This window comes from Cucurbita pepo, chromosome LG13 (genome assembly GCF_002806865.2).
Source record: "Cucurbita pepo subsp. pepo cultivar mu-cu-16 chromosome LG13, ASM280686v2, whole genome shotgun sequence".
Lineage (NCBI taxonomy): Eukaryota > Viridiplantae > Streptophyta > Magnoliopsida > Cucurbitales > Cucurbitaceae > Cucurbita > Cucurbita pepo.
Genome location: NC_036650.1, coordinates 7,900,496 through 7,921,300, shown reverse-complemented (window position 1 = coordinate 7,921,300; position 20,805 = coordinate 7,900,496). Strand labels below are relative to the sequence as shown.

At 37.7% G+C, this 20,805-nt stretch overlaps 5 protein-coding genes across 6 annotated transcripts; 4 read left to right on the top strand and 1 right to left on the bottom strand.

Annotated features, from left to right (window-relative positions):
* Window positions 1-412: 412 nt before the first annotated feature.
* On the top strand, window positions 413-3,864 carry LOC111808274 (protein arginine methyltransferase NDUFAF7, mitochondrial). The gene is made up of 10 exons (XM_023694158.1): window positions 413-724; window positions 812-873; window positions 1,263-1,406; window positions 1,543-1,653; window positions 1,759-1,963; window positions 2,228-2,286; window positions 2,437-2,489; window positions 2,575-2,797; window positions 2,921-3,029; window positions 3,417-3,864. The coding sequence occupies exons 1-10, from the start codon at window positions 466-468 to the stop codon at window positions 3,677-3,679; spliced, it is 1,488 nt and encodes a 495-aa protein (XP_023549926.1). The 5' UTR covers window positions 413-465; the 3' UTR covers window positions 3,680-3,864.
* LOC111808280 (uncharacterized protein YtfP) lies at window positions 3,827-7,722 on the bottom strand. 2 transcript variants are annotated; one of them, XM_023694175.1, is made up of 17 exons: window positions 7,617-7,722; window positions 7,409-7,534; window positions 7,275-7,334; window positions 7,058-7,171; window positions 6,895-6,982; window positions 6,609-6,751; window positions 6,430-6,531; window positions 5,394-5,465; window positions 5,186-5,285; window positions 5,038-5,120; window positions 4,811-4,888; window positions 4,621-4,719; window positions 4,490-4,540; window positions 4,342-4,398; window positions 4,217-4,258; window positions 3,982-4,117; window positions 3,827-3,941 (listed from the first exon to the last, which is right to left on the bottom strand). In XM_023694175.1, the coding sequence occupies exons 1-16, from the start codon at window positions 7,659-7,661 to the stop codon at window positions 4,025-4,027; spliced, it is 1,353 nt and encodes a 450-aa protein (XP_023549943.1). In that variant the 5' UTR covers window positions 7,662-7,722; the 3' UTR covers window positions 3,827-3,941; window positions 3,982-4,024. The 2 variants fall into 2 exon arrangements, with proteins under 2 accessions (XP_023549943.1, XP_023549941.1); XM_023694173.1 differs by having other exon boundaries at window positions 3,885-4,117.
* Window positions 7,723-10,303: 2,581 nt separating this feature from the next.
* LOC111808284 (LOB domain-containing protein 27-like) lies at window positions 10,304-11,357 on the top strand. The gene is made up of 2 exons (XM_023694178.1): window positions 10,304-11,079; window positions 11,249-11,357. Exons 1-2 carry the CDS (start codon window positions 10,304-10,306, stop codon window positions 11,355-11,357), a joined length of 885 nt encoding a protein of 294 aa, XP_023549946.1.
* Window positions 11,358-13,994: 2,637 nt separating this feature from the next.
* LOC111808276 (UDP-glycosyltransferase 90A1-like) lies at window positions 13,995-15,657 on the top strand. The gene has a single exon (XM_023694163.1). The coding sequence runs from the start codon at window positions 14,105-14,107 to the stop codon at window positions 15,581-15,583; it is 1,479 nt and encodes a 492-aa protein (XP_023549931.1). The 5' UTR covers window positions 13,995-14,104; the 3' UTR covers window positions 15,584-15,657.
* Window positions 15,658-18,892: 3,235 nt separating this feature from the next.
* On the top strand, window positions 18,893-20,454 carry LOC111808278 (UDP-glycosyltransferase 90A1-like). The gene has a single exon (XM_023694169.1). The coding sequence runs from the start codon at window positions 18,916-18,918 to the stop codon at window positions 20,380-20,382; it is 1,467 nt and encodes a 488-aa protein (XP_023549937.1). The 5' UTR covers window positions 18,893-18,915; the 3' UTR covers window positions 20,383-20,454.
* The last annotated feature ends 351 nt before the right edge of the window (window positions 20,455-20,805 follow it).

The following is a 20,805-nucleotide window of genomic DNA, read 5'->3' as shown; positions in this document are numbered from 1 at the left end:
TTTTTTAACTCGTCTAATAGGGGGAGGTTTTCACACTTTTATAAGAAATATTTTGTTATCCTTTCTAACCGATGTGAGATCTCGTAAAACTGACTTTAGCCCACCATATTAAAAGTGAAAAATATCATACTAAATAGTTTTTATTTCTAATATGGTATGGTATCAATAACTATGTTTTCTCTTAACTTAATCATCTTAATATAAAACTTCACGTGTCAAATAAAGAAATTGTGAGTCTTGAAGGTAGAGTGAGAGAGTAATTCAGAGGAGGAATATTACCTATGTGAGGTATAGAATTAATACAGCTGCAGTTTGAAATATAAATTCACATGACTTAACTTACAGTTGAAACCATAATCCCCCTTCACGGAAGTCAAATCCACGAGTGAGACGGGTTAGAGACTTGGTAAATAACAGCGGCAGCGGCAGCCCCTGTGCCCACTCCTCGCCCTGTTGCGCTACACAATGCTAAGACGCCTACTGTCGCGAGCTCTTGCGCGCCGCCTTCCAGCCGGTGCCCACTATTCTACCACACCCATTTTCGCTCCCACGACTGCTTTTTATCGTCAAAGTTCCTTTTTTTCTTCTTCTTCTTCGTCACAGATCCCGGACAGTAATATCGTTCAGCACCTGGAGGATGAGGGCGTCCTCAATCGACCCTTCTCTTCTGAACCCTCCGCCTCCACAATTTCCATTGATCGATCTGGATTGTGTAACCCACCTGGTACCTCCTCTATCAATCTCATTTGATTACGTTTTGCTTTTACATGTCGAGATGAATGAGACCGTCTTTTGGGTGGGTTAATGGCAGCGCACTCTCACGAGCCTTCTTCGGACTCTGAGCTTGTCAAGCATCTCAAAGGCATTATCAAGGTTTGGTTTCTTCTTTTTCTTTCATTTGTTTCGTGTGTGCCTCTTCTGCTTTGAATGTAGATGAGGTGTTTGTAAAATTGCCTCTGTAAGTTCCTGCGTGGTTCCATTTTATGAAATTATTCTGAATTCTGTCTTCGATTTCATGCCAACTATGAGGTGCCTTTCTTTGAGTAATTTCTAAATCCTGGAAAGATGAGTGTCTTAATCTGATCGATGCTGAATTTCTAGGGAAATCATAGTGTCTGTTCAACGTTTTATGATTTCCCATTTTAGTGTGATTTAAGACCGCCTGAATTCTAGATGTGGTCTTTTAGTTTGCCTCACTGAATTCTAGTTTATTTGAATCACTTTCATTGCATGCCATAAATTCTTTATTGTTAATATGGCAGTTTCGTGGAGGACCAATTACAATTGCTGAGTATATGGAAGAGGTTTTGACAAATCCTAAAGCTGGGTTTTATATTAATCGTGATGTTTTTGGGGCAGAAGGTGATTTTATAACATCTCCTGAAGTCAGCCAGATGTTTGGCGAGGTAATTCATCAGTACTTTTAGGTTCCATTACTGAATATTGCAGAGTCAAACACAATGAAATGTATGTATATATATAGTTCTTGGAGGTTTTTCTGTTGCATACGAATGTTTTCTCAATACTTTTTGCCAAGGTCAGATGGTTGGTGTCTGGGCCATGTGTCTTTGGGAGCAAATGGGACGACCGGAGAAGGTGAATTTGGTAGAATTGGGTCCAGGAAGAGGAACTCTGATGGCTGATCTGCTACGTGTAAGTATCATACTTCTTAGAATTGATTTCTATTGCATTTGTAAGAGTAAACAAGGGACCTGTATTTAATTTCCCTTACAAAGTAAAACACCTTTGTCAATTCAGGGTGCTTCCAAACTTAAGAACTTCACCGATTCGTTACACGTACACTTCGTAGAGTGTAGTCCAGCATTACAGAAGCTTCAGCACTCGACCTTGAAATGTAGAGATGAAGATAATAAAGCTGATGGTGTTGAAAAAAGCAGTGTTAGCTCATTAACTGGAACCCCCGTGTCATGGCATCCCACATTGGAGCAGGTCCCCTCAGGATGTGTGTATCTATCTTCTTTACTTGTTCCCATATTTAATGAATTTCTCTTCTTTCTTACCATCATCATCGTTCTTACCATCTCGATATATATCTAGAATCGACCTTGTTGGATATGTAGGTCCCCCTGTCATGGCATCATCATCGTTCTTACCCAATGAATTTCTCTTCTTTATATCATCATCATCTCACTTATGTTTTGCTCTTTTACTTGTTAGTATACTCATTTCTTTTTCTCCTTGTTCTGTTTACTAATCTCGTTTCCAGTGCCAACAATCCTTATTGCTCATGAGTTTTATGATGCCCTGCCTGTACACCAATTTCAGGTTCGTTTCCTTCATCCCAGTTTTGGTATGAACGTACATTGTATGGTTATAAGGGGAAAATTAGGAAACTAGCTAGTAAATTGTTCATTTTCATTGAAGTAGGCACATTTTTTTTATTTAATATTGAACTTGATATCTCAATCTTTCTAGAGAGCTTCTCGTGGCTGGAGTGAAAAAATGGTAGATTTAGCAGAAGATTCAACGTAAGGATTAGTAGTTTTGCTTCTTGATTGGTCTATTTGCAAATCTAATCTAATTTATTTGACAATTTTTATCTGTATCATATAGGTTTAAATTTGTTCTGTCTCCCCAACCAACACCTGCAGCTCTCTATTTGATGAAACGCTGCAAATGGTCTTCAAGTGAAGAGATCGCTAATCTTAATCAGATTGAGATTTGCCCCAAAGCAATGGAGTTGACCCAAACTATTGCCGAGAGAATAAGTTCTGATGGAGGCGGCGCTCTCATTATTGATTATGGCGTCAATGGTGTTGTTTCAGATAGCCTGCAGGTTTGGAATATTGCTATTGTCCATCATGAACTTTTACTGCTAAGCAAACACCCATGGTGGCTGCTCGTAAACAGTAGTGCGTTATAAACTTGAATTGCTTTGGTGCCCTATGGACTTTTTCAGGCAATTCGAAAACACAAGTTTGTTGACATCCTCGACAATCCTGGTTCAGCTGATCTTAGTGCATATGTTGATTTTCCTTCAATACGCCATGCTGCCGAGGAAGTTTCAGGTGCTCGTCTTTAGCAGATCTTAATATTGACTTATCAAATTTAACATGATTATTAACTTCAGCCTATGAGATCTCACATCGGTTGGAGAGGATAACGAAACATTCTTTACAAGGGTGTGGAAACTTCTCCGTAAGAGGTATGTTCTAAAAACCTTGAAAGAAAAAGTCCAAATAGGACAATATCTGCTAGCGGTAAGCTTGAGTCGTTACACTGCTACACTCTCATTCTTTCAATTATTACAGTGCTCTTCCCTAAAAAGGATTATTGCTCCATTTCTGGGATGTAAAAAGATCATAGCTTTGTTGTTTTTAATTTCTGTTTTCCATTTTTGACAACCATTTCTTCTGAAGGAAGGATTAGAATCAGATTGTTATTATCTCTTTCAGGAGATGTCAGTGTGCACGGCCCAATAACTCAGTCTCAGTTCTTGGGTTCGCTTGGCATTAACTTTCGAGTTGAGGCACTGCTGGAAAATTGCACAGATGAGCAGGCGGAGTCTCTGAGGAGTGGATACTGGCGTTTAGTAGGTGATGGTGAAGCACCCTTCTGGGAGGGGCCTGATGAAGAGGCACCCATCGGAATGGGCACCCGCTATATGGCCATGGCCATTGTTAACAAGAAGCATGGCGTTCCAGTGCCATTCCTATGAAAGCTGCTTTATGTATTTCTTATGGAACCAATATATTATCCTTCATAGATCAATTTTCTGTAGCAGGGTTTATGAGTTCAATTATATGAAAAGCAAAGGTCGAATCTTTTTTTTAGTACAATAAATGTGGTGTGCTAGGAATCAAACTTCCAACCTCAAGGGAAAAATAACATTTCAATTAACAATGACTTATGCTCATGTTAACGAGAGAAAAGATCAAATTTTTTTTTTCAACAGGAGCGAAGGATGAGTTTGTACAGAGAAACAAGATTTTTTTTGTGTCATCTTACGAAGGCCTATCAAATTTCCACATAGAATGTTCAACAAGTTTACACGCAAGGGTGCTTAAGCCAAATTGCTTATATCCCTCCCTAGAAACTCACCATTTGCAAGTTTACCAATGCTAGTTCCAGCGATGTAACCACCGGACCAAGCATTCTGCAAAAGAAGAACAATGGTATAACACACAGACAAGGATGAACTTTATAAATAAATCCTACACACTTCTTAGCTCTTAAATGCGACATTTCATTTTACCTGAAAGTTGAAACCACCTGTTACGCCATCCACGTTTAGCACCTATAACGCAACACGTTACAATCTTAATGAAGTCTCTGCTATGTTTTTTATGTATTGTAACTCTAAGGTATCATTATAATTACCTCCCCGGCGAAGAACAGGCGAGAATGAATTTTGCTTTCCATTGTTTTAAGTGAGATCTAGATAGGAGAGACAAACGAATAAAAAAAGTTGCGACTTAGACGTGTATCCTTTTCGTGTTCTGTTTTTGAGAGAGGGATAGAAGAGAACCTCTGAGAGCTGAACGCCTCCAGCAGTGACGAATTCATCCTTAAATTGACCCTTCATGAAGAGAGAGCTTATAAAATCTGTAAAGGAAGAGCTATATACCATTTTAGAACATGGAAAAGCGTAACATGTACCTTCCCCAAGACCTTAAATATGCATTGCTTCAGCAGAGAAGAAATGGAGGCTAATGATTTGTTTGAGATGGAAGCCCACAAGATCTCATCATTTATTTCCTGGTCATGAGAAAACGAAAAACCTATTGGAAAGGGGAACTACTACAAAAATATAGCGTAATCGTTTAATGATGGGAAATAGCATCGAAACCTCTCGATCCAATAAATATTTCCAAAACCTTTTCACAAGGCCAAACTCTGAAGGACATGAACTGTGCACTTTTTGTTTCTGCAAATGTGTTGAGAGTACAGGGGAATTGTCAAGTAATACAATACATGAGAGAAAGGAGAGTCATCAAAATGAGCAGAAAATGATGTCTGGATGAAGAACCAAAAATTAGTAGGAACTTGCATGAACGGTATATGATTCAAGAATACCATAAACTGAGATTTGTGCCGGCTAAGAATTGTTTTGACATCTTCCAAATGCAAATCAGGAGCAAAATCCACAATGAGCAGGCCTACATAAAACAATATTAGCTGACAAAAATAAAACTATAACCTTCAAGTAAGGAATTTAAGAAACCTTTATAATCTGAAGTGAATAGGTCACGAGCTCCCCAAGCAGATAAACGAAGAATTACTGGTCCACTAAGTCCCCAATGTGTGACAAGCATAGGCCCAACCTAAATATGAAAAAAATATTATGCATCATGCATTTCGTGCGTTAATACACCGCATGAAGAAGAACGTGCCTGCCTCTTCTCTTTTCAAAATGAGACAAAAGAACTTGCCTGTGTATATTGTGGAAGATGTCGTTGTATGTTTTCTAACTTAAGCTTTGCTCTGACCTTAGGGAATGAAACCTGAAATTGGCATGTAACTAAGATATGAGCAGACGATGATGTTACTAACATTCTAGTAGTATTTATTTGATGACTAAGTAAATGCGGTGTCACCTAGACCGAATAGGGTAGACATAAAAAGCTCTGCCCACGCCTGAAGCAGAGGGAGAAGAAGAAGAGAGGGACAGATTGAGTGAGACTAATGCTATGAGCACGAGTAGTTAGGCGGCTAGAATGCCTGGAGAGGGACGTAATGAAATGAATCTATAAAAATTAGAATACTAGACAAGCTATATCTATAGAAGACTATCATAGAACAAAGAAGAGATCCTTTTGATAAATGTCTAGACGGGAAGAGTACGACATATTTAAGGGACCGATCCATTGAAGGATTTTGGGATCACGTTTGAGTGCTTCTATTTTCGAGCTAGTACCCTTTCTAGACAAGGGATAAAGGATAAAGAAAGTCAATTGAGAGCAAAGCCTTATAGTGTGGTTGTGAACATGAAAATAAAGACCTTGTTTGATAACACCATTTGGTTTTTTGTTTTTGCCTTTTGAAGAATACATTTGTAAAGTAGACAACAAATGTCTAGCTAAAAACGCTAAGGGAAAAAAAGCATGTACGTCAACATGAGATAGGGAGGTTCGATGGCACTAGCTGCAGTCCCTATAAATTATAGCACGTCTATAACGATCCAGGCCTACCGCTAGCAAATACTGTCCTCTTTGGGCTTCCCTTTTCGGGCTTCCTCTCAAGGTTTTTAAAACGCCTCTGTTAGAGAGAGGTTTCCACACCCTTATAAACGGTGTTTTGTTCTCCTCCTCAACCGATGTGGGATCTCACAATGTCTCTAAGGTGTTTTGCCTTTGACAAGAGGAGACATGCAAAGTAATAAAAAGAAAGCACTAAAAACCATAAATTGAAGGCAAGTGGTACGAAACGAAACTGATCACTATACGAGAGAGCGAAATTTGAACTAACCCCAGACAACTCTGCCAGTTGAGGATCTTCAATCTTGAAAGTAAATAGGCTTGGCACTGGGTCTACAAGTGAATGTCCAAGCTGAGCAGCGAGACTAAAACCCTAGATAAAAGTAACCAGCTAAAGAATCAAGCCCATCCTAACACATTCAAGCACAAAAACCAGACAGCAATTGCTACCTGCCGACTACTCCCACTAGCAATCAGTAAATAGTTTGCTTCAACATGTTCAACAGAATTCATAAGCTTTTGAATCTTCAAAGCGAACTTCCCACCACTACTAATCGATGCACTTGTAACGACCTTTCCAGTCTGCAACGAAACTGATCGAATAATTCAAAACTCAGCATAAAAGCATTTGCATAAACTACATGGCTGCACTAGAGTTTCAGAAAAGGATAGCGGAAATTAGTCGAACGAACCACCAAATACTGAATGCTAAGAACAGAACAGTCAATTAACAAACCTCCAGTGCGTTTTGCTTCAGCCATCAAACAATCAATTATGGAAGCAGAAGAATTGCTAACAGGAAAAACCCTTCCATCATCCTCAACCTATTCCAAATTTAAACACAAATTATTTACATATGCCAATAAGGAAACAAGAGATGAATAGCTTTGAAACACAACCTTTAGCTGAACTCCATGATTGGAAAACCAGGACATTGTATCCATTGGACCATGAACATTGAAAAAAGGACCCCTAAATTCTTTATGGCCTCTGGGGTAATGCTCGGCCAAACTCTAAAAGAAGTATAATTATCAAACAGATAGTATGCATTCCATATTCTTAATAATCAATCCAGGATAAGTAAGAACTAATTGATGAAAACCCCACACCCCACACCTTTGCATCGGTAAAATGCCCATTCGTCACATTGCATCGGCCTCCTCCAGAAATTTTGACCTAACAAGAAAAAACAGGGATGGGTAAAAAAAACTACAACAGCGTGAAGTCGAGAATGGGTGAAAGAACAGAACCTTGGAAAGGGGCCGCCCTTTCTCAATAACCATGACATTGAGATTGGGGGCGAGGGTTTTAGCTCTAATAGCTCCATAAACACCTGCCGCTCCGCCTCCTACTACTACCAATAGTTCTTCATTCAACTATCCATCACAAAACACCGACTAAATTTGCTTCGTTTCTGAAAAAGCCATCAATAAATTGATAATGACAAAAACAAATCACCTTTTGTACTGCAACTATGGAGGTTACAGCTTTCGTTAAATTCATCTGTTGTAGTGGTAGGTTCGATTTCGATTCCGAAGAACTAGGTAGAAATTAGGTTGACATCAACGCTCATTGAATAAAATGATAAAATGAGTATAATACAAATGTATAGGACACAACAAATATTAATATGAGAGACAACACAAAAAAAAACTGCAAGTTTTACCGCCAAATTACACAAATTTTGAAGTCTTAATACAAATTAATAATAATAATCAGAATCTGTCTCAAACAAAATAATACTAACAATAAACCTTCACAATATTTTCATCTTTAAATTTGAAATTTTGGATTTAAAAAAAAAAAAACTCTAATCCTATACAAAATTTTGTTTATTAATCTAAAAATGTTCGGACTGGTAATGAAAATATTAAAAACACAGACTCTATCGTGTCTTGAAAATAAAATAATAAAATTGAACTGATAAAATTGTACTCGAATAAAATTAATCTAAGTATGATTCATAACCGATACTAAAAATATTCATAACTGAACGATATTAAAAATATATTTATCATGCCTGAAAATAAAATAATAGAATTAGAAGACATAAAAGGTAAAACAAAAAAAACCTTTAGACATGTTATTTTTCTGTGACATATTTTTTTTTGATTAATTATAATTGAGATGTGTATCCGATTTAAAATAATATATTAAAAATAATATATTATAAATATTTTTTATTTAAATGTAATCGAATATCTAAACACATATTCTACCATAATTAAATTTTAGAATATTATGTTTTGATATTTTAAAAATATATATTTGGTTGAACAAGAGAGGTTTGTCAAATTTTTAAATAACATATTAAAATTAAAAATATTATATTATATTTAAATATCATAAAATATTTAAATACATGTATCATTTTAATCCTTCAAATTTTCAGTTATATGTTTTAATTTTTAATATATTTAATATTTGATGTGTCAAAATAAAATAAAATAATAAATTTTTTAATTAAAAAATAATAAATAATAAATAATAAATTTATGTTATACAACTTTGTTCCTAATTTTTAAAACAAGTTATAATTTTGTGTGATTAACTATTATTTAATAATAATAATAATTATTATTATTCTTATCACGTTTTTTGGATCGATTAGTATAATATTGTAACGAACTCAATTCAATCATTAGTTCATGTGAATGCATTCTCCAATCATTAGTTCATGTGAATGCATTCAAAAGGACCCGCTTTATAGATGATCCCTATCCAAGACAAGATTATAACAATCTTCAGTTATTTATTTTCCTTCTCTATTTTCCTTCCCTATTTCTATTTAATATAATCCAATCCAAAAGTAGTCTAGCAAACCAAAGAGACTGTTTAATAGCTATTTTGTTTTGCTTCAATCTCCCTAATCCAAAGAAAAAATTGAAGATTTAATTAGGATTAGAAAAAATTATACCGTTTTGCTTCAATCTCCCTTATCCAAAGAAAAAATTGAAGATTTAGTTACGATTAGAAAAAATTCTACCTTTATCCATGGATCCCTTATTCCTTCAATTGGAAGTATTGATCCAATTCAATAAAATTATGTTTAGTAATTTCGTGATCCAATTTTTTTAATTTCAAACTTAATTTTGGATACAAATTACGAGAATTTATATTTTTCCTCGAATCTAATTTCAAACTTAATTTTGGATACAAATCAGGAGAATTTATATTTTTCCTCGAATCATCGAGAGTAAAGGATTAAAAATTAGGTTAGGAGATTCAGTTAATAACGAAGTTAAAAAAAAAAAATGTTTTCAGGGTTTAACTGATATTCTTTTAATATAAAAGGACCCTCTCACTCTTATAGGCCGCTCGAAGGGAGACTACACGACATATATCCGTTCACCAAAATCATGTCTACCTCGTGTCACAGGGATGTTGGTATCACATTCATGCCCACTTGCCAGAGGTTAGATTTTGCACCCACTATCCAATATGATATCCACAAATAACATGGCATGGGGACTAGAGAATCAATGCTTCGGGTCATTTGACGAAGACTCACTAAAGTCCGACAAAGCCACAAAACTCGACGAAAAATGTATATAAAACTCGAGTTCCTCTCAAAGGTAAGCGTGTCAAGATGATGACGTCGCACAGTTGAATAAGTATGACCATGATATCCGCGACCACGCACACCCAGGTTCGACCACCGTCCATGGTTTGTTAGTCAAAGGAGATTTAATTACAAATGTGATAAATATTCAACTTGGAACCATATATTTTTAAAATATTCATAGTATAGTTAGACGTGGAGATTGAAAGCATTGACATTTTAGATTTAGATCATAGAGAGAGAGAGAGATTTGTAGATCTATAATATTTTTGATAGAAGAGAAAAATAGTATAATTTCAGTTGGGTCAATATCTTAATTAGCCATTCAAATCAAGACCGATAAAGGAGGAGCAACACAATTGAGAGAAGGGCCATATATAGATCTGATTCAGCCATCCTTATGAATCGGAGAAACTTCAAAGCTGTTTTTACTAAGTCATTTGGATCTGGAACATTTTCTTCGCTAAATCGCACTGTCCCATTGGCCATTACCACACGCCCCCCTCATCCACTCATGAGCTCAAAATTACCCGCGCAGCCCACCACAATATTAGTGTCTATTTCCATCGTTTGGGCTCTGATTATGACAATTAAAGGCGGCACAAGCCAAGCCTGCGCTGCATGCAAATACCAACGTCGCCGCTGCTCCAAAGACTGTGCCTTAGCGCCATATTTCCCAGCTGATCAACCAAAGATGTTTCAAAACGCCCATCGCCTCTTCGGCGTCTGCAACATAATGAAAATCCTTAGACAAGTCCACGCGTCTCAGAAAGACGAGACGATGACATCAATTATCTACGAGTCGAACATGCGTGCTAGATTCCCAGTTCATGGTTGTTGCGGCGTCTTATGGCAGCTCCATTATCAAATACAACAAGTAGCTGAAGAACTTCGACAAGTAAGAACTAGACTAGCTATGTTTAAAGATCAATTCATTCCAGGGATGGCCGAAGGGAATTTCGGGAGCAACGACATGGTTTATCCGATTTACACGCAACAACAGCAACAACAACAATTACAACAATACAATTCGGGATTACTTGTAAATCAAGCAACAGATGGGAATGATTTATTATTTGGAAATGTGAACAGTGGGGGTATTTATCTAGATAACGATGATAATAATGGATTGATGTTGAAGGACTTGAGAATTCAACAACATTACAATGATAATTATGGGATTAATATTAGTAACGTTGATTCGATGCTGATGCAATCTAATTTGATACCGACAACCGTTCAAGGTTACCCTTTGCAACAAGAGATGGAAATTTCTCATGATTATGACGAAATTCCATTTGACACAATCGCTGATGATCGACAATCATATATTGAATCTAAAGAAGCATGCGATTCTAGGTATGTAATATATTTTATATTCAACTTGAAAAAAGTTGAGAAAACAAACGGGAAGAATTGGAAGAATTATAAAATGGGTGGAGAGAAATTGAGCAAAAGAAATGAAATTGAATATTTAATGAGAGAAATTATGAAGAAAATTGATGGATTTTTGGGGCTTTGCATGCAGTGCGGAATCGACGTTCAAAGATGTGTCGGAAGCATCAGCTGAGTATGTTTCTAGGAGCGATCTCAAGAACGCTGCAGCTTGCTTTAGTTTAACAAGTCATATCAAATAAGATGATGGAGACACGTAAACCCAATCAATTGTAGAAGTAAGAGAATTTTAGATTTGGTTCATTCTTTCATATTCTTTATGGCTTATTAGCAGTGATCAAAAATAAGAGGAGGGGTGAGTTGAGCAATCCCTTGAGCTTTTTTTTGTTCTCTCCAGTTTATTTGTATAGAAGAAATCGTGGCATAGTTTTAAACATGCCATTATTTAATTAATAATATCAATGACTATGTTATAACAAAACAAAGAACTTTGAATTTTAAATTCTGAATTTTTGTTTTTTTGTTTTTTTTGTTTTTTTTTTTTTTGTTTTTTAATTTTGTTTGGTGAACAGTGTCAATATGTGGCGTGAGTCGGCTGGTGCACCAGTTTCCTGTTTAGCCTCATCAGGTGATTCGACCTCTCTTTCTTTTCTCTTTTTTAACTTCTTTCTATTCTGGAATATCAATATGTTTGAGAGTGATTGACTTGGAAGAAGAAGAAGATCCGTTGAGTATACAAATGGAAACGAAAAAATAACATAACCAGGAAATTCTAATACCATATTCTCTTTTGACATTGCTTTTCCGGCGGGCGGGCACAAATATGGTCTTTTGATGTTGGTTGATGTTGGCGTGGCGGGCGGGTGCAAATATGGTCTTTTGATGCTGGCGTGGCGGGCGGGTGCAAATATGGTCTTTTGATGCTGGCGTTATGGTGTTATGGCCGTGGCGGACTCGAACAAGGTCTTTTGGCATGGAGTTGGCTGAAGCAAATTGATCTTTTGGCATGGAGTTGGCTGAAGCAAATTGATCTTTTGGCATGGCGTTGGTGGAAGCAAATTGATCTTTTGGCATGTAGTTGGCGCGCCATTGGCGGACGCAGCATTGGGCATGGTGTTGGCGCGCCATTGGCGGACGCGGCGTTGGGCATGGTGTTGGCGTGCCATTGGCGGACGCGGCGTTGGGCATGGTGTTGGCGCGCCATTGGCGGACGCGGCATTGGCGGCGCAAATATGCTCTTTTGGGTTGGCGGGTGTAAATGGGACAATATGGTATCATGAGATGGCATCAGATAAAGTTTAAAATCAGCTCAGACACCCAACATCCATGTTTGTAACAGACCAAATTTGCACCTCATTAACATCACTGTTTTAAATGTGTGATTATGGTGTGGCGATTCTAGCCAATTGATTTCTGAATGTGGATGAACGATGCTAAGGGCTAGCTGTGGGATGTAAAAATGCATTGTTAGGGGAGCGTTCTGCCTTGGGAAGCACCCGCGAGAATGTCGGCTGAGTAATGTAAACATTGGATTCTAGCCAACTGATTTCTGAATGTGGATGAACGAGGCTAAGGGTTAGCTGTGGGATGTAAAAATGCATTGTTAGGGGAGCGTTCTGCCTTGAGAAGCACCCGCGCGAGCAGTAATGGACGAAGCGGAAGCGAGAATGTCGGCTGAGTAATGTAAACATTGGTGAGAATCCAATGCCCCGAAAACTTAACAGTTCTTCCGCAAGGTTCGTTTACAGAGGGTGAGTCAAGGCCTAAGGTCAAGTCGAAAGGCGTAGTCGATAGACAACAGGTGAATATTCCTATACTACCTCTTGTTGGTCCCGAAGGATGGAGGAGACTAGAGTAGCCCAAAGATGATTATCGGTTCAAGGACACAAAGTGTATTCGATTTGAGGACGAAAAGTGTCACTGAATTTGGAGCATTGGGATGCGATTGATCTAGCAATATGATAGTACAAAATCAGTGTGTGTGTGCACCGCAGTGTTATGGCTGTTCTGATGTAGCGTGGCTTCTCGCCAACTGCATCAAATGGCTGTTCTGAAGTAGCGTGGCTTCTCCGCAACTGCATCATGGCTGATGCAGCGTGGCTTCTCGGCAACTGCATCACATGGCTCTGATGCAGCGTGGCTTCTCGGCAACTGCGTCACATGGCTGATGCAGCGTGCTTCTCGCCAACTGCATCACATGGCTGTTCTGTAGCGTGGCTTCTCGCCATCTGCACCACAGTGTGCTTGTGTTGGTCTCACGGTCTCAACCTGTATTTTTTTGGGACATTTTTAAGGCTCTTATACTACTTTAATAATTGAAATAAGCATTGCATTTTTTTTAAAACAAAAATAATATATAATAGTCAAATTTATTATTATTTTTTATATTGTAAATAGGATTAAATTAATTTTAATCTTCATGAAAATTTTGATTTTGTTGTGAAAAAATGTTATATAATTTTTTATTAATATCATTTTTTTATGATTTAATATTTTCAATTTGAATTAAATTTACGTGTTTTAATGTTTAAAAGTTCTTAATTAAAAATAAATACAGCAAACTTAATTTCGGCTTGGTTTGGTAAAATAAATTAATATTTCATAGGTAAAATAAATCATTAAAAAAAAATAATGAAATTAAATAAAAAAAATATATATATATATATATCAATACATCATTATACCAATTTTGANAAAGAGATTGAAAAAAACAACAAAAAGAAAAAACAAAAGAGATTAAAAAAAACAACAAGAAACGAAAAAAAAGATCGAAAATAACAAAAAATTAAAAAAAAATATATCGAAAATAACAACGAAAAAAACGAAGAAAAAAAAAACAAAAAAAAACGGATAAAAAAAGATTTAGTGTCTGTATTATAAATTGATTTTTGAGAAAAAAGAGAAATTAAATTATTATATTGGTTGTTATTTGTGTTCATCCTCTATATGAGCTGAAGAATCGCATTTCATAGCAAGCCTAAAATTGATTATGGAGTCAGTTTCCCAATCTACAGGTCATGCTGTCTTCTTTCCATTCATGGCAAAAGGCCACACCATTCCTCTTCTTCACCTCATCCACCTCCTCCGCCGCCGCTTCCCCCACCTCTCCGTCACCATCTTCACCACCGCCGCCAACCGTCCCTTCATCTCCCAGTTCCTCTTGGACTCCGACACCGATTCCATCTCCATCATCAACCTCTCTTTTCCCCAAAATGTACCCGGCCTCCCTGCCGGAGTGGAATCCACCGACACCCTCCCTTCAACCTCCCTCTTACCTGACCTTTGGGCCGCCACAGAGCTGATGCAACCCGAATTCGAAAAACAGCTCCAATCCCTACCTCATCCGGTCAATTTCTTAATCTCCGACATGTTCCTCTGGTGGACTGTCGAGTCCGCTTCCAAATTCGGCATTCCCCGAATCAACTTCAGCGGTATGTCAAATTTCAGCCGCGCTATCATATCCTCCATTAATCAAAACAAACTCTTCGATGGAATTAAGTCCTCCGACGAGATGATCACCGTCACCGATTTTCCATGGGTGAAATTTGCCCGCGACGATTTCGATGAAGATTTCTGGCACGCAGACCGTCGGACGTGTCTCCCTTTTCAATTGATAATGAAGTCAATCCACGCAGCAACAAATAGCTACGGGTTGATTGTGAATAGCTTTTATGAGCTGGAGCCGACGTTCTGCAATTATTCAAGTGACAGGGGAATGGAAATGACTTGGAATATTGGACCACTCTGTTTGGCCCAGACTTCCACCCAAAAACTTCAAACTCAGCAACCAAACAAAACCGGCACGTGGCTCGAATGGTTGGAGGCAAAACTGAGGCGAGGAGAGCCGGTGTTGTACGTGGCGTTCGGTTCACAGGCGGAGATTTCGAGTGAACAAATGAAGGAGATAGAGATTGGGTTGGAGGAATCTGGAGTTAGCTTTTTGTGGGCGAGAAAATATGAGGAAATAGGAGATGGGTTTGAAGAGAGGGTGAAAGATAGGGGGATTGTGGTGAGGGAATGGGTGGATCAATGGGAGGTGTTAAACCATGAGAGTGTTAAAGGGTTTTTGAGTCACTGTGGTTGGAACTCTGTGGTGGAGAGTTTGAGCTGTGGAGTGCCGGTTCTTGCTTTTCCATTAGTGGCGGATCAAGCTTTGAACGCGAGGATGGTGGTGGAGGAGTTGAGAGCGGGGATGAGGACAGTGGAGTGTGGAGGGTTGGTGAAGGGGTTTGTGACAGGGAAGGGTTTACAGAGATTGGTGAGAGATTTAGTGGAGGGAGAGAAGGGGAAGGAGGTGAGGAAGAGAGCAATGGAGATTTCAGCGATGGCGAAGAAAGCCATGGCGGAGAATGGGTCGTCGTGGAGGGATTTAGAACAACTGGTTCACAAGATGTGCAGCAACAAATTTCCATTACCGCAGACGGGTTTGGCTGCACCCAGTGGAGATGTAATAAATGATGTTCATTAAATATTTCCCACCAACTATGCACTTCATTTGACTAAATGAAAATAAGAGGGCACGTGTTCCCTTTCACTCCATCATGGATCCGTCTCGGTCACAGATACAGACCCCCAAACTTTATGACATTGGATTGAAGTTTGAAAAAGATGCATTTCATAAATAAATAAAAAACATTGTTAAGAGGGTCGAGCATTGGGATAGCGGAAGGGAATTTTGGGAGCAACGACTTGGTTTATCCGATTTACACACAACAGCAGCAACACCAGCTACAACAATACCATTGGAGATTACTTGTAAATAAAGCAATAGATGGGAGTGATTTATTATTTGGAAATGTGAACAGTGGGAGTATTTATCGAGATAACGATGATAATTGTCTTTTCACATTTGCTCTTCCGGCGGGCACAAATATGGTCTTTTGATGTTGGTTGATGTTGGCGTGGCGGGCGGGTGCAAATATGGTCTGTTGACGCTGGCGCGGTGGGCGGGCGCAAATATGGTATTTTGACGCTGGCGCGGCGGGCGGAGTGCAAATATGGTATTTTGACGCTGTCGCGACGGGCGGGCGAGCGCGAATATGGTATTCTGACGCTGGCGCTGCGGGCGGGCGCGAATATGGTCTTTTGGCGTGGCGGGCGGGCGCAAATATGGTCTTACAGTGTTATGGCATTAGCGGGCGCGAAGATGGTGTTATGGCATTGGCGGGCGCGAAGATGGTGTTATGGCGGTGGCGGACTCAAACAAAGGTCTTTTGTCATGGAGTTAAGGTCTTTTGTCATGGAATTGGCTGACTCAAACAAGGTCCTTCTGTCATGGAGTTGGCGGAAGCAAATATGATTTTTGGTATGGCGTTGTCAGACGCAAATATGATTTTTGGCATGGCGTTGTCTGGCTTTGACGGACGCAAACATGGCCCTGTAGTTGGCGTGGTATTGGCGGCGCAAATATGCTTTTGGAGGGTGTAAATGAGACCATGGTCAACCAAAAGATGTGATTATAGCACCTAACATTATGTTTGCAACAGACCAAATTTCCACCCACTAAGATCAATGTTTTGAAATGTGGGATTATGGTGATAGTGAATCACAAGAATGGATTGGAATGATCCTCTTATTTATATAATATTAGCTTATTATTTATTTGTTTTTAGGGGTTTTATTTATTTCTTATTTAGACAGGGAAATCACTAATTGTGAGGCAATTTTTGGTAGACAACTGACTTTTTGGATGGGATGAACGGGCTTAAGCTATCTATCGAAGATGTGGGATGTAAAAATGCATCGACATAAACATTGGTGAGAATACAATGCCAAAAAACCTAAGGGTTCCTCTACAAGGTTTGTCCACGAAAGGTGAGTGTGTTTTGCCTCAGAGGGAAGCACCCGCACGAGTAGTGGTGGACGAAGCGGAAGCGAGAATGTCGGCTTGAGTAATGTAAACATTGGTGAGAATCCAATGTCTCGAAAACCGAAGGGTTCCTCCGTAATGTTCGTCCACGGAGGGTGAGTCAGGTCCTAAGATCAAGTCGAAAGATGGATAGTAGATTATATTGTCCCTCGTTGGTCTCGATGGACGAAGGAAAGGTATACCTGAACGTGTAGCATTGTGATTGATGGTGGTCTCGTTCGTTCCCTTCAACATCGGTGTATTGTTCTTTGGACATTTTTAGGCTAAGCTCATCCTTTTCGCTTGTGATATCGTTCCCTATATTTTCTTGGTACTGCTCATTTTTTTTCATCTAATTTGAATTAAATTAATAAGCATAAGTTGAATTGAATTAAAATAATTGAAATAAGCATTCGATTTTTTTAAAACAAAAGTATTATATAACAGTCAAACAATTTATTAATAATTAAGATAAGCATTTGATTTTTTAAAATAAAAAAATTAATAATAGTCAGACAATTTATTAATTGTTTTTTTATATTTTAGATAGGATTAAGTTACTCTATATTTTAAATTTTACTGAATTTTTTTATTTTGTTTGTATTGGGTATAAAAATAAATTTTGATTTTGTTATCGTGAATGTGTAAAATGTTATATAATTGGTTGATTAATATTTTGATTTTTATGACTTAATTTTTTTCAATTTAATTTAAATTTCAACTGATATTTTTAAGAATTTTATAAAATATGAGCTTAATTAAAAATAAATATAGTAACTAAAATAAATATAATATTTGGCCTGAGTAAAAAAAATTATGATAGAGATAAAATAATATATTATTATTTTGTATGTTAAATTGTATTGTATTATATTATTCGTAAAAGATAATACTGGAGGAGATTGATGAATTGATTTGATTTGAAATAATAATAGTTAATTATTATTATTATTTTAAGCGTTTTTTTAATTGCAAGACAATAGGATCCACTCTTTTTTTTAATTGTCCTTTACAATGGGACAATATGATCACGTGCTACTCTACCACCTATTTTAAATATATATATATATATATATATATATATATATATATATATATATATTTATTTATTATTTTAAATTTTTATTTTTAAAATATATATAAATTCATATTTTAAAGGGTAGGTAGTAGTGATGGAAGCAGAGCAGCCGACATTATTAAAGTCTTGTATTTTTTTTGTTTTTATTCTATTTACACCACACAAATCTTTTAATTTTAAAAACAACTAGTCTGAACAAACCTATATTTAAAAATGGAAAACAAAAAAATCAATTACTAATACAAATTTCACCTCATAATTTATAATAAGTTAAGAGAATATATTTTTTATTGTATCTCTTGGTGTCTGTTTAAAAAAAAATCCATCCAATTAAAATCAGTTTATAATTATAATTTGTTTTACTGTGTTATTTTGGAGTAACATGTTTTAAAAAATTGATTAATTATATGAGTTTCAAATGTCAATTTTGTTAAATAAAATTTATCTTTTCTGCCAAAATAATAATTTTTTTTTACTGTAATTACAATTTCGTGGTCGATTAAAACTATAAACATTTTGAACATCAAATAAAATTAATATATTTATTAGTATTTTATTTTAAAGAATAATGTATTGTATTACATAAATTAGTATAATTTAATATATATATAGTAGAGCAGTAATGTGGAGAATAGTGTGCAGAATAGTGTTCGCATTCAAACTTGTTATCAAATTAATAAGTTTATAATTCAAACTTTCATTTTAAACATTTTAAATGAAGTGATGAATTTTCATTTATTTGATAGTTTTTTTTTTTTAATTTCTATTTTTCTATTTCAAAAATCACTTTTTTTTCGGAAAAAAATAAATTTTAATAAAATTGAATATTATCATTTATCTTTATAACTGTGATGAGCATTTCATATCCAAGAGGATGGAGTCAGTTTTCCCGTCTAACGGCAATGTTCTCTTCTTTCCATTCATGGCAAAAGGCCACACCGTTCCTCTTCTTCACCTCATCCACCTCCTCCGCCGCCGCTTCCCCCATCTCTCCGTCACCCTCTTCACCACCGCCGCCAACCGTCCCTTCATCACCCAGTTCCTCTCAGACTCCGACACCGATTCCATCTCCATCATCAACCTCTCTTTTCCCCACAATGTCCCCGGCCTCCCCGTCGGAGTGGAATCCACTGACACCCTCCCTTCAATCTCCCTCTTCCCTGACCTTTGGGCCGCCACAGAGCTGATGCAACCCGAATTCGAAAAACAGCTCCAATCCCTACCAGAACCGGTCACTTTCTTAATCTCCGACATGTTCCTCTGGTGGACTGTCGAGTCTGCTTCCAAATTCGGCATTCCCCGAATCAACTTCAGCGGTATGTCAAATTTCAACCGCGCTATCTTAGGATCCATATATCAAAACAAACTCTTTGATGGAGTTAAGTCCTCTGACGAGCTGATTACCGTCACCGATTTTCCATGGATGAAATTTGTCCTCGATGACCTCGATGAAGTTTTCTGGCACGCAGACCGTCGGACGAGCCTCCACTTTCAAGTGATAACGAAGTCAGTCCACGCAGCAACAAATAGCTACGGGTTGATCGTGAATAGCTTTTATGAGCTGGAGACTGTGTTCTGCGATTACATAAGAAACAGGGAAATGGGTATGATTTGGAATATTGGACCGCTTTGTTTGGCCCAGACTTCCACCCAAAAACTTCAAACGCAAACCGGCACGTGGCTCGAATGGTTGGAGGCAAAACTGAGGCGAGGAGAGCCGGTGTTGTACGTGGCGTTCGGTTCACAGGCGGAGATTTCGAGTGAACAAACGAAGGAGATAGAGATTGGGTTGGAGGAATCTGGAGTTAGCTTTTTGTGGGCAAGAAAAGATAAGGAAATAGGAGATGGGTTTGAAGAGAGGGTGAAAGAGAGGGGGATTGTGGTGAGGGAATGGGTGGATCAATGGGAGGTGTTAAACCATGAGAGCGTTAAAGGGTTTTTAAGTCACTGTGGTTGGAACTCAGTGGTGGAGAGTTTGAGCTGTGGAGTGCCGGTTCTTGCTTTTCCGTTAGTGGCGGATCAAGCTTTGAACGCGAGGATGGTGGTGGAGGAGTTGAGAGCGGGGATGAGGACAGTGGAGTGTGAAGGGTTGGTGAAGGGGTTTGTGAAAGGGAAGGGCTTACAGAGATTGGTGAGAGAGTTAATGGAGGGAGAGAAGGGGAAGGAGGTGAGGAGGAGAGCAATGGAGATTTCAGCGATGGCGAAGAAAGCCATGGCGGAGAATGGGTCGTCGTGGAGGGATTTAGAACAACTGGTTCACAAGATGTGCAGCAACGAATTACCATTACCGCAGACGGTTTTGGCAGCACCCGGTGGAGATGGAATAAATGATGTTCATTAAATATTTCCCACCAACTATGTATTTCATTTGACAAAATGAAAATAATGGGGCATGTGTCCCCTTTCACTCTCATGGATCCGTCTCGGTCACAGATACAGACCCCCAAACTTTATGAAATTGCATTAGGAAAAGATACCTTTCATAAGAAAAGAAAATATTTGTTAAGTGGGTCAACTAATTGTACCATAGTAAGAAAACAAAAGTGATTCAGTGTGGATACTTTGTTTGAGGACTCTAAGAGTCAAGCCTCAATTAAGGGAAGATTGTTGGAGGGTTACATAAGGCTTAGAGAAAGTTCTATAGTCTCTTGTATTGACTAATTAATGAAATAATAATGAGTTTATAAATAAGTAATTGGTATGTTTTAGATAAATTAAAAGTGAAGTCATTAAAATTTTATGTTCAAAGTGGATATACTACTGT

Excerpts from the sequence above, each read along its gene's own strand:
- LOC111808274 (XM_023694158.1), top strand. The coding sequence starts at position 466 with ATGCTAAGACGCCTACTGTCGCGAGCTCTTGCGCGCCGCCTTCCAGCC. Across the intron at positions 725-811 it reads TGGATTGTGTAACCCACCTG|CGCACTCTCACGAGCCTTCT; the intron begins GTACCTCCTCTA and ends GGTTAATGGCAG. Across the intron at positions 874-1,262 it reads ATCTCAAAGGCATTATCAAG|TTTCGTGGAGGACCAATTAC; the intron begins GTTTGGTTTCTT and ends TTAATATGGCAG.
- LOC111808280 (XM_023694175.1), bottom strand. The coding sequence starts at position 7,661 with ATGAATTTAACGAAAGCTGTAACCTCCATAGTTGCAGTACAAAAG. Across the intron at positions 6,983-7,057 it reads ATCATGGAGTTCAGCTAAAG|GTTGAGGATGATGGAAGGGT; the intron begins GTTGTGTTTCAA and ends AATTTGGAATAG. Across the intron at positions 5,466-6,429 it reads AACTGGCAGAGTTGTCTGGG|GTTTCATTCCCTAAGGTCAG; the intron begins GTTAGTTCAAAT and ends TGCCAATTTCAG.
- LOC111808284 (XM_023694178.1), top strand. The coding sequence starts at position 10,304 with ATGACAATTAAAGGCGGCACAAGCCAAGCCTGCGCTGCATGCAAATAC. Across the intron at positions 11,080-11,248 it reads AAAGAAGCATGCGATTCTAG|TGCGGAATCGACGTTCAAAG; the intron begins GTATGTAATATA and ends CTTTGCATGCAG.
- LOC111808276 (XM_023694163.1), top strand. The coding sequence starts at position 14,105 with ATGGAGTCAGTTTCCCAATCTACAGGTCATGCTGTCTTCTTTCCATTC.
- LOC111808278 (XM_023694169.1), top strand. The coding sequence starts at position 18,916 with ATGGAGTCAGTTTTCCCGTCTAACGGCAATGTTCTCTTCTTTCCATTC.